This window comes from Berghia stephanieae, chromosome 15 (assembly GCF_034508935.2).
Source record: "Berghia stephanieae isolate SIO BIC M18660-M18661 chromosome 15, UCSD_Bste_1.3, whole genome shotgun sequence".
Lineage (NCBI taxonomy): Eukaryota > Metazoa > Mollusca > Gastropoda > Nudibranchia > Aeolidiidae > Berghia > Berghia stephanieae.
In genome coordinates this window covers 16,479,739-16,492,478 of record NC_088374.1, presented here as the reverse complement: position 1 = coordinate 16,492,478, position 12,740 = coordinate 16,479,739, and the positions used below count along the sequence as shown (strand labels likewise).

At 35.0% G+C, this 12,740-nt stretch overlaps 1 protein-coding gene across 5 annotated transcripts in view; it reads right to left on the bottom strand.

Annotated features, from left to right (window-relative positions):
* LOC144960346 (uncharacterized) overlaps positions 1-12,445 on the bottom strand; it is a 32,060-nt gene extending 19,615 nt beyond the window's left edge. For 4 of the 5 annotated variants that reach the window (XM_078893427.1, XM_078893429.1, XM_078893426.1 and 1 more), the window contains exons 1-5: positions 11,963-12,258; positions 11,289-11,494; positions 9,218-9,380; positions 6,303-6,461; positions 5,433-5,495 (exon numbers count right to left, since the gene is read on the bottom strand). In XM_078893427.1, coding sequence (XP_078749553.1) covers positions 5,433-5,495; positions 6,303-6,461; positions 9,218-9,380; positions 11,289-11,494; positions 11,963-12,029 — 658 coding nt within the window. In that variant the 5' untranslated portion in view covers positions 12,030-12,258. Of the gene's footprint in view, positions 1-5,432; positions 5,496-6,302; positions 6,462-9,217; positions 9,381-11,288; positions 11,495-11,962 lie in introns of all 5 variants that reach the window. The other variant, XM_078893428.1, reaches the window with a different exon arrangement.
* Between the last annotated feature and the right edge of the window lie 295 nt (positions 12,446-12,740).

The following is a 12,740-nucleotide window of genomic DNA, read 5'->3' as shown; positions in this document are numbered from 1 at the left end:
AGCATCAAATGCCACATGAATTTCCTTATATGTGACCCTTCGCCTCAAAACGGTATTAAGTCGGGATGGTTAAGATGTTGAAAATTGAATTCATAGCCAGAAATATCAGACTTGTGTTGAGTTTGTATGTTTTATTGAGGAGAATGGATACCATATTTTAGGGTGATAATGCCAACAATTTATATTTTTGACCAGTTTAACATTTAATTCAGATTTTAAGCATCTGGTTCGTTCCAACATAATACTGTTTTGAGACGATGGGTCACATATTATTTGTATGAATTTGAAGTCTAGGTATGAGTATACATTAGACCGAATGAGGAATTTTTGTGGAAATAATGCTCAATCTATCAAAATGGAAAAAACAAAAACAAACGAAGATAGAGTTAGGGAGTTTTGGTAAAACCATTCTTCAACCCTCTTCCCTCTCACCCACAGCAGGCTAAAGAGAAAAGGGAATAGTCTTCACCAGTCATAACGTCACTTCCTTCTTAATGACGCATGGTAACTTAGTAACACTGGCTCTAAACTATCGGAACAATGGCGGACGCCCGTATGAAATATTTCTCCGGCGAGTATAAAGCGTATCCAGAAGAAAAAAAAACACATACATTTGATCATGTTTTGACTTTTACACATTCTGATCACAAGACATATGAAAAGTTCTAACCAGCATGAAAAATAAAAGGCACAGATTTTCTTTGTTTAGAACCAAGATGGCCGCCGTTACCAGGCGGCGTGACATCAGACTACTGAATCCAATTGCTCTCACACAACATCATCAATGTAATAGATGATATAATGGTGATTGTGCGGCTATGTGGTTTAGTGGTATGACACTCGCTTTCGGATCGGAAGGTCCTGGGTTCGAGCCTCGCGCTCGGTGCATAGTTGAGTCCTTGGAAAAGGTTCTTTAGTCACATTCTCTCACCGTACTCACAGGTGTAAAATGAGTACCTGGCCGTTAACAGCGTTGTCTTTGTCCGAACAATTGTAATATCGCCTAACAGGCGGCATGTCCCGTCCTACATGTTAAATGTTGCTGTTGACCAGGGACCACTTGTAAAGCGCTTTAAGCACATTTGTGGATATTGCACTATATAAAGCTCAATTTTAAAATATTGTCAGAGATAAGAATAATGTTGATAACTGCGTAGGCAAAGACATCTAAGGCGCAGAAAGGTGATTTATATTATTTTACTAGGGTTGACAGTCGAATATAAAATATAAAGCACTCTATAGGGAATGAGATTAGCGGACGAGTAGCGTCCCTTGATTGGACGTCACCCATAGTCTGAGACGTCACCGGTGGAAAAGTTATTAGATGGAGAACGTCATGTTGGTTGTGCATGCGTTTCTCGTCCTCGCTTCCGGTGAAGAGACACTTCAAAACCAAATTGACGTTCTCTCTTTAAGGTGACGTCCAATCAAGGGACGCTACTCTTCCGCTAATCTCATTCCCTATATGCTCAATATCTCGTCTTTAATGCCAAGAGTTGTTGTTGGCTTGGGATCCATATGAAGCGCATTGAACATATGTGACTCACCGTATCGAAGCGGTATTATGTCGGGATCCACTCGGTAAGGACAATTGAATTCATAGCTACAAATACCCAACTTGGGTTTAATTTATGTACGTTCTGGTGGAGTATAAATACTATTTCTTGCATTGCAAAAACTTCTAAGGTCCAATTTCTCATCAATCTATCTCTAAATTCACTTTTTGGGGTCTGAATCATACCGTTTTGAGACGGAGGGTCACATATTTTAGATGATGATGGGCTATTTAAAATATAACTTATATGTTTACACAATAGGACACAATAGTAATTTAGGCGTAACAATAACTCAATAACACTGGAACGTAGGCGGAACGAAAAGCGCCTCCAACTTCTACACAGAACAGTACATTCCAACAAAACAACAGTAACTCTACCGCAGTATTTCACAAAACAACACTGTACATCCACAAGAATTTATCATTACAGTAAGTTCCACAACCCCAACACACAGAAGCAACAAATATAAAAACAGTTTCTTCCCAAGAACCATCAAGGAATGGAACACTCTCCCACCAGAAATCCTAGATATTACCAACAATAACAACAAATTTGGTCAACTATTAAACATTTATCCTTCAACTCAATAACACACTTATGGAGAAAGTCACCACATAATTGTATAAAATCTGCAGTGATGGGCAATCCGCCTTTTGCGGATAAAGACCTTGAACTTGAACTTAAAGCAGAGCATGCGCTTCACAGGTACAAAGATCAACGGGGTTTGTTTGTTTGTTTTTTGCGCCCCCCACCCACCCCAACCCCCCACGCCACTGTCTAAACAGCCGTGAATGGGTAGCTGGGTCTGTTAGATCTGACGGAAATTACTTTGCGATAGAGTAGCGTCACATCCAAAGGGTAGCAAACAATTTCTATTGCCTGTTTATATGAATAGAAATCAGAATAAACTCCATTGACCTAATGGCTCCAAAAAGAATGCATTTGGAACTCGCTTCCTTTGTCAGTAAGGCTCGCGGACAGCGTAGGAAATTTTTTTAAAAATCTGAAATCTCATTTTTTCCAGAAATATTTATCGTAGGCATTTTCTTCTTGATGAGAGAATTATTCGTTTAATTTTTTTTTATTCCATTTTGTTGAATGTTAATTTCATTTTGTAAAATTTGCATAGTTAGTGTGTGCGACTGTTGTATGTGTCTGTTTGGCTCGGTATGAGTGTGTTTATTGTTTGATAAATAAAATTGTAAAGCGCTTTGAGGCGTCGGTATTAAGCGCTACAGATGAATATCTTCTTAATCTTCTTAATCTTCTTCTTCTTCTTCTTCTTCTTCTTCTTCTTCTTCTTCTTCTTCTTCTTCTTCTTCTTCTTCTTCTTCTTCTTCTTCTTCTTCTTCTTCTTCTTCTTCTTCTTCTTCTTCTTCTTCTTCTTCTTCTTCTTCTTCTTCTTCTTCTTCTTCTTCTTCTTCTTCTTCTTCTTCTTCTTCTTCTTCTTCTTCTTCTTCTTCTTCTTCTTCTTCTTCTTCTTCTTCTTCTTCTTCTTCTTCTTCTCTTCTTCTTCTTCTTCTTTCTTCTTCTTCTTCTTCTTCTTCTTCTTCTTCTTCTTCTTCTTCTTCTTCTTCTTCTTCTTCTTCTTCTCTTCTTCTTCTTCTTCTTCTTCTTCTTCTTCTTCTTCTTCTTCTTCTTTTCTTCTTCTCTTCTTCTTCTTCTTCTTCTTCTTCTTCTTCTTCTTCTTCTTCTTCTTCTCTTCTTCTTCTTCTTCTTCTTCTTCTTATTCTATTTTTATTATTATTATTATTATTATTATTATTATTATTATTATTATTATTATTATTATTATTATTATTATTATTATTATTGTTATTATTATTATTTTATTACATTATTTTTATTTTTATTATTATATTATTATATTATTATTATTATTATTATTATTATTATTATTATTATTATTATTATTATTATTATTATTATTATTATTATTATTATTATTATTATTATTATTATTATTATTATTATTATTATTATTATTATTATTAATTATATTATTATTATTATTATTATTATTATATTATCATTATCATTATTATTATTATTATTAAATATTTTTATTATTATTTTATTATTATTATTATTATTATTATTATTATTATTATTATTATTATTATTATTATTATTATTATTATTATTATTATTATTATCATCATTATTATTATTATTATTATTATTTTTATTATTATTATTATTATTATTATTATTATTATTATTATTATTATTATTATTATTATTATTATTATTATTATTATTAGGAGGGCTCTTTCATAATTAACCGAAAAATGCCTGTAAAATCCGCGTTTTTTATGCTATCAACAAAATTCTTGCACGTGTTCATACCTTGACTCGTCCTTCATTTCTCTACGTAACAGCCAAGTCTGTCGACACACTTCTGCCAACGCCGCACCATGGAATAGATACCCTCTCGGAAAAAAATTTCCGTCAAGATTTTGTAGCTATTTCCGCACATGGTCAACAAGCTCTTCATCGACATCAAAGCGCTTTCCTGCCAGCTCACGTTTCAGTGGCCCAAAGATAATCAGATGGTGCGAGGTCTGGACTGTGTGGTGGGTGTGGCAAAATCTCCCATCCATATTTCTCTAGCCAACCTTGTGTCACTCATGCTGTGTGGGGTGTAGCGTTGTCGTGTTGCAAAATGACCCCGTTGGTCAACTGCCCTGGGCGCTTTCTGCGAATGGCCTCCCTAAGCTTGTCAAGAGTTTGGCAGTACCTTGCAGCATTGATTGTTTCTCCAGGTTGTAAGGTTTCGAACAGAATAACACCACGACTCTCCCAGAAAACAGTTCCCATTATTTTCTTTGCTGACCGCATGACTTTGAATTTCTTCGCGACAGGTGAGGATGGATGTTTCCATGTCATCGAATCTTGCTTTGTTTCTGGGGTGCAATGGTGCAACCAAGTCTCATCACCGGTGACTATGCTGTCAAGAAAAGTCACATCGTACCCTAGAAAGTCTCCACCGGCGTTGGCAGTATGCCCGTGAACCCTGCGTGAGCTCTTGCTTCTTCTCAAAAGTTCCCTGCAGATGTCCAATCTTTGTTCTTTATGATTGTCTGTCAATTACTTAGGACTTGCGCTGACTTTTCTGTAGCCAAGTTCATCAAATACAATTCTATGGGCAGAAGTTTCCGACATTTCAAGACTGCTTGCGATTTCATGAAGTTTCAACCTCCTGTCTTGACGAATAAGCTCATCGACTCGCTTCACATTGTCTTCTGACGTCGCAGTTATCGAACGCCCTCTCCCTTCCCTGTCTGTCAAGTCGGAATGGCCGGCTTCAAACAAATTACACCAGTGCTAGACTTGTGACGGCTTATAACATGCTCACCATATACACTCTTAAGTTCTTTATGAATTTCGGTAGGATTCAGACTTTTGGCGTTCAAAAAACGTATGACAGCTCTGATTTCCTCCTTTGACCAAGTTTCAAGGTGGGCCGCCATCTTTAAAATCGTCTAGAAATTCATTGTGCAAAATGATGCACTTCATGATTTCTGGGAATATCCGTAAGGAAATAAGGAATATCATGTCGTTTACAGAATTAAAAAATCTCCACTGGTTGCTGAGCAATGGGCACTTTTCGGTTATTTCTGAAAGAGCCCTCGTATTATTATTATCATCATTATTATTATTATTATTATTATTATTATTATTATTATTATTATTATTATTATTATTATTATTATTATTATTATTATTATTATTATTATTTTATTTTGTTTTAAAAAAAAATATTTATTTATTTATTTATTTTTTTTTTTAAATATTTTAATATTATTTATTATTTTTATTATGTACCATCATTGTATTAGAGTTACTCAATGTCTAGGGAAAACGACTCACGTTTCTGTGCAATCTGCCCAATTTGGTACTCTTGTCCTAAGACTTTCTTTTCCAGGACGGTCACTGTGGAGATCAAAATAGTCATAATAAAGGCAATCCATCGTGTTTGGTGTACGAAAATGTGATCATTCGCCTCAAAACGATATTAAGTCGGGTTGGTTCAGATGTTGAAAATTAAATTTATAGCCAGAAATATCAGACTTGTGTTGAGTTTGTATGTTTTATTGAGGAGAATGGATAGCGTATTTTAGAGTGCTAAAGTCAACAATTTATATTTTTGACCAGTTTAACATTAAATTCACCTTTAAAGCATCTGGTTCATTCCGACATAATACCGTTTCGAGACGATGGATCACAAATAACTTGGAACATTTATATAGAGTAATAGGTTATTCACTAAACGTGCTCAAAGCGCTTTATAATAGGGTCAGGGCAAAAAGCAATACTTAGCATGTCGGACGATATTCCTTTCTTTTCGGACAGAGACAACGCTGTTTACGCACGAGGAGTCCCGCTCTGAGCATAGTTGAGTTCATGGAAAAGGCTCTTTACTCACAATAAATGTTTGGATAATAATTAATTGGGAAACACACCTTCCTTTCTTCCGGTTCCAAACTTCTTGGAAGTGTGCAACCAATCTCAGGACGTTGAATAGATAATGAATGGGTTCAATATTGAATCACAAGGCGGCATAGCCATTTCTATAGAAGGATGTATAGGGAATTAGATTAGCGGAAGAGTAGCGCCATGCCCTGTCCTATATGTTAAATGTTGCTGTTGACCAGGGACCCCTTGTAAAGCGCTTTGAGCACGTTTAGTTGATATTGCGCTATATAAAAGCTCAATTTTTTTATCAGACATAATTTCTACCTTGGTCTTTGGTGTAATTTTGATGTCGTTTCAACTGTTCAGCTTGTTCTTGGATCACCGTTTCCTGTTCCGATATAAGATTCTCATGTTCTTTTGCCTTGTCTTCCAACACTGTGACTTTTTCCAATAAAAATGACACAATTTCTGAAATATCTTCATCTGCGAATGACAAAAACACATTATTCTATTTTGAATTAACGAAAAAATGATTTTTTTAAAAGTGTCTATGTTTTGTCAAGTGAGGCTTTTCAATAACAATCAAGTTTTAAAATTTAACCCTCTCCTTACAACCCATAGGAAAATCGTCACATTTGTTACGATGAAAGCAACAATTTTCTTATACTGATTGCATGTTGTTATAGTTAGTTATAGCTATAAAAACTCGACACTGTGTTGCAGAGCTCATTTTTCTTAACAAAATATAGAATATACTTGCTAGTCGGCGATGTGCGGCTATGTGGTCTTGTGGTATGACACTCGCTTTCGGATCGGAAGATCCTGGGTTCGAGCCTCGCGCTCGGCGCATAGTTGAGTCCTTGGAAAAGGCTCTTTACTCACATTCTCTCACCGAATTCAGGTGTAAAATGAGTACCTGGCCGTAAACAGCGTTATCTTTGTCCGAAAAATTGTAATATCGCCTAAAAGGCGTCATGTCCCCTTTTTACGTGTTAAATGTTGCTGTTGACCAGGGACCCCTTGTAAAGCGCTTTGAGCACATTTTAGTGGATATTGCGCTATATAAAGCTCATTTATTATTAATTATAATTATTAGTCCGTTTGAAAACTCTATTTTTCTGTTGTGGTGACCATGAAGTTTAGGGCAAAATTCTGAAAATAGCTCGTAAGGAGAGGGTTAAGTAACTATTACAGTGCTTAGAAAAATGATTTTTAAAGACATTGAATGAGATTTCATACAACGTGAAATTGAATGTAAATTTCACTTCAACATATGAAAACAGATAAAATTGACGTTTCGGGAATCCCCTTTATCAACAAAACAGGATGAATGAAACACTACAGACGAAAGAGATAATGTGGTAGTGACGTGGTTAAGATGAATAAACAAAAACATTGATGGGCAGGAAATAGTATGCTAATTTTTAGGGAAGCACAAATTAAAATAGAGCAATAGAAGTTTATGCAAGGTGCGCAATTAATTAAGTCAAAAGAAGGGAGGTGGGGAGGAACAGTTCCTATAGGGAATGAGATTAGCGGAAGAGTAGCGTCCCTTTATTGGACGTCACCCATAGTCTGTGACGTCACCGGTGTAAAAGTTATTAGAGAGAGAACGTCATGTTTTCAGCGAGGACGAGAGACCATGCGCACATCCAACATGACGTTCTCTCTCTAATAACTTTTCCGCCGGTGACGTCACAGACTATGGGTCACGTCCAATCAAGGGACGCTACTCTTCCGCTAATCTCATTCCCTATCCGACTCCCCTCTTATCTCATTATATTCTATCATCCGTTAACTCAAATGGTTATTTAGAATATTCTCTGCTAGGCCAGAATGATAGATTTTTTAAAAATTATTTCATTTTAAAAGGTAGCATCTGCATGATCTGGTGTGAGAGGATGTAAACAGCATGTCTGCTTCACACGTGAGAGAACGTAGACAACATGTCCATCTTTGCTAGTAGAAAACGGTAGGGGCTGCCTGAAGCCGCTGATCTTGAAAATTCTAACGAAAGAATGAAATTGGAGCGGCTTCGTATAGATAGTATGCGCTTGGCTGAGAAGCTCATAACATTGCCATCCGGATGAAAACGGACCAACACACAAAACTGTGTGTAACCATGAACGTTTATAGTCTGGTTAATACAGTTCAGTGAGCATTACTCATAAACGCGGATGGCAAAAAAACAATAACAAAGACCTGAGTGACGTCATCTTCAAACTATCTATAGGAACGATACAGACAATGGACGTGCTGAGGAAGGGTTTGTAACCGAAATGTCCACTGTCTACATCGTTCCTATACGAAGCCTCTCCATTTTCACTCTTTCGTTACTACATTTGCTAGAAAGGGTTTTGTGATCGGTCATTTGGCATTTAGAATCGTTAATCTGGCGCCCTGTTGTCAAATTCATTTGCGCGCACCTAAAATCTTTATTAACAGGCCTTTGATTCTTGGTGGCTCGAAAAATATCCACGTCTCAATCTGTGTTAATTAATTTCCATTATACCGTATGATAAAAATTGAAAGTGAGAAAATAGTTCAGTCATAGCTTATGTGGCTATGTGGTCTTGTAGTAAAACATTCACCTTTGGATCGGAAGGTGCGGGGTTCGAGTCTCGCTCTGAGTGGCGCATAGTTGGGTCTTTGGAAATGGAACTTTCCTCGTTCTCTCTCTCTCTCTCTCTCCCCCTCTCTCTCTCTCTCTCTCTCTCTCTCTCTCTCTCTCTCTCTCTTGCTCTCTCTCTCTATCTATCTATCTCTATCTATCTATCTATCTCTCTATCTCTATATCTATCTATCTATCTATCTATCTATCTATCTATCTATCTATCTATCTATCTATCTATCTATCTATCGGTCTATCTATCTATCTATCTATCTGTCTGTCTGTATATCTATCTATCTATCTATCTATTTATTTATCTATCTATCTGTCTATTTTTATCTCTCTCACCGTACCAAGGTGTAAGATGAGTACCTGGCCATAAACAGCGTTGTCACTGTCATAAAAAATTGTAATATCGCCAAACAGGCGTCATGTCTCATCCTACATATTATTAAGTGTTGCTGTTTGCCAGGGTCAGCGCTGCGAGTTTGTTTATTGTATATTGCGCTATATAAATGTTTGTATTTTCCTTGTTTGTTGTGGATTATTTTGCTTGCTTTTTTGTTGTTGTTGTTTGTTTATTTTTTGTTTTGTTTTTGTTTTTGTTTTTTAGCTACGATGAACTTACTGGCTATCGTCACATTGGCTTCGGCTCTCATTTCTTTTATTTCAGAAAACTCATCCATATAAAACATTTGACAGAGATATCCACCAGTATTTGTAATATCCGGTTTCTCAATCGACAGCTGGAGGTAACTCTTACTGGCGTCCTTCTCCACGTGACCTCTGACCTGTCAAATACAGTTATGAAACATTTTGCCGTATTTGTGACCCATCGTCTCAAAAAAGTATTATGTCGGAAGGAACCGGATGCTTAAAAGCCGAATTAAATGTTAAAACTGGTCAAAAATATAAATTGTTGGCATTAGCACACTAAAATATGGTATCCATTCTCCTCAATAAAACATACAAACTCAACACAAGTCTGTTATTTCTGGCTATGAATTCAATTTTCAACATCTCAACCATCCCGACTTAATACCGTTTTGAGGCGAAGGGTCACATTGCAGGGTTATTTCTCTCTCCTTACCAGCCATTTTCAGGATTTTCCCTAAAACTTCACACCCACCCAACGCACAAACCATCGGAACAAAGGCGGACGCCCTTATGAACTACTTCTCCGACGAGCATAAAAGTCTTTCCAGAGGAGAAAAAAACACTATAAATATGATCATGTTTTGACTTTTACACATTCTGATAACAAGACATATGAAAAGTTCTCGCCAGCATGAAGAATAAAAAGTACGACTTTCTTTGTTTAGAACCACGCTGCTCGCCGTTGCTGGGCGACGTGACATCAGACTAGTGACGACAATAATTGTTAATCTATTTTGTTAAAAATTATTAGATTACATTTTTATCGGAATGGACGACAAGACTTTGTGTTGTCTGTCCGGATTTTAAGAGATCTACTCGTATTTGTGACCCACCGTCTCTAAGCGGTATTATGTCGGGACGTCTTGGGTGCAAAAAATTGAATTTATTGACAAGAAACATGAAACATGGGATTTGTTTCGATTTGTTATGTTAGAGAATGAGAACAATATCTTACAATGCAAAAACTCAAAAATTGGTATTTACTATTCATTTAATACTAAAGTCATTTTTCGAAGTCCAATTCAACCCGACATAATACCGTTTCAAGACGAAGGGTCACATTTATGTCTTTATTGTTTTGTTTCGTTGTTTTGTTTGTTTGTTTGTTTGTTTTATTTTGTTTTTTTTTAAATGTTGGCTAAAAAAGGATTTAGGGTCCAAAACGATTCGTGTTTGATATTTTGTAATTTTTTAAGATGTTATATTTATTTTCGTTCATCAACATTAATAATATAATAACAATATGTGACCCACCGTATCGAATCGGTATTATGTCGGGATCCACTCGGTAAGGGAAATTGAATTCATAGCCACAAATATCCAACTTGGGTTTAATTGCTGTACGTTATACTGGAGTATAAATACTATTTCTTGCATTGCAAAAACTTCTAAGCTCCAATTTCTCATCAATCTATCTCTAAGTTCACTTTTTGGGGTCTGAATCATCCCGACATAATACGGTTTGAGACGGAGGGTCACATATGAGATGAAGTGAGTAGGAAAGTGCCAGAAGACAATAGAGAATAAAAATTTCGCGGCGTCGATGGGGGTTCGAACCAGCGACCTTACTGGTACGACAACTCGTCTATCCGGGGACAGCGCTGAAGTACTGAAAGGAGTGACTCTACCGTATGAGCTATCCATAATCCCAAAAAAGATCGTCTCTAACCCTAGTACTATTAGAGCCCTCTCTTCCCGACTACTTGAGGTCATGTGTCCAACATACAAAACCGCCGCAAAGTTAGTTGGTCAGCATTTAACCCTTTCCTTACTACCCATAGGAAAATCGTCACATTCGTTACGATGCAACAGACAATTTTCACATTCTGATTTCTCTTGTACATCACAAAATTTAAAGAAATTCTTTGATTACAGCTGTAGCTACTAAACACTGTGTTTTAGAGCTCACTTGTTACTTTTTTGTTTGAGTAAGAACAGTCTATTCTTGCGTTGGATTGGAGTGAATTTTTGGGGAAAATTTTAAAAATAGCTGGTAAGGAGAGAGTTAAGCTAAACAGCCAATATCAATAAGTAAAGTTTACCTTCATGTTGTTTCGGATACTGGGTCCCTGGGTAATTCCTTGCTTTCTGATCACTGCAATTGGTTTCTCTCCAGTCTTCATGATTCCAATAGTAATGACGTCCTTTGACCAAAAGGCTGTTCCATCAGCGATACAAGTTATATTCAAATCTGTAGACACGAGCTTACTTAAAGATGCTGGTACCACTTCGATACGAAGTCCATGGCCTGGGAAATGATGATGATAGTAAAAACAACAACACCAACAACAACAACAACAACAACAACAATATTAATAATAATAATAATAATAATAATAATAATAATAATAATAATAAATAATAATAATAATAATAATAATAATAATAATAATGACAATAATAATAATAATAATAATAATAATAATAATAATAATAATAATAATAATAATAATAATAATAATAAAAATAATAATAATAATAATAATAATAATAATAATAATAATAATAATAATAATAATAATAATAATAGTAATAATAATAATAATAATAATAATAATAATAATAATAATAATAATAATAATAATAAATAAAAATAATAATAGTAGTAGTAGCAGTAGTAGTAGTAGTAGTAGTAGTAGTAGTAGTAGTAGTAGTAGTAGTAGTAGTAGTAGTAGTAGTAGTAGTAGTAGTAGTAATAATAAGATCTTGTACTTACCGAGATCAGTAATGTTAACATAGAAAACTGCAATAAAAACTAAAAGAAATGAAGAGAAGTTGACCATCTTGAATATTTGTTTTAGACTGTCTAGTGTCAAATTTGGAAAGATGCGTTCGTGATGTGCTTACTACTAATTTAAACAATATATTTTTGACTACTATCAAGTACAGGTGTACAATGGCGTGGCATGATTACAGTTTAATGTGGTGCCAGAACCAGAAGAAAATGACATAAAACATGCTATAATTATAAATACAAAAGAAAGGGGCGAAATCTAAAGAAAAGACTTACTCAAAGAAGTAAGAGGCGGTATATACCATTTCTCAGGTTTTTTTTTTTTTTTGGTTTTTTTTTATTAATGCTGTAATCTATTTTTGGATGCGGTGCCAGGCACCAAATGAACCAATGGAGTCACGCCCCTGCAGGTGTATTATAATATTTACAAGTAACGTTCTTATCAATCATGTTATCACATGATATCTTCTGCCACGTAGTATTTTGCTACCGTCATCTGTGTTTCAAGTATCCTTGATTGATACCAATGCTTTGTATCAAGTACTGAAAGGAGTTTTAATCAGCGGAGTTGTTGATTCATTTGTAATAATGATGATAATAATACTGATAATAAGAATCATGATAATAATGATAATAATAATAATAATAAGAATAATAATAATAATAATAATAATAATAATAATAATAATAATAATAATAATAATAATAATAATAATAATAATAATAATAATAATAATAATAATAATAATAATAATGAGAA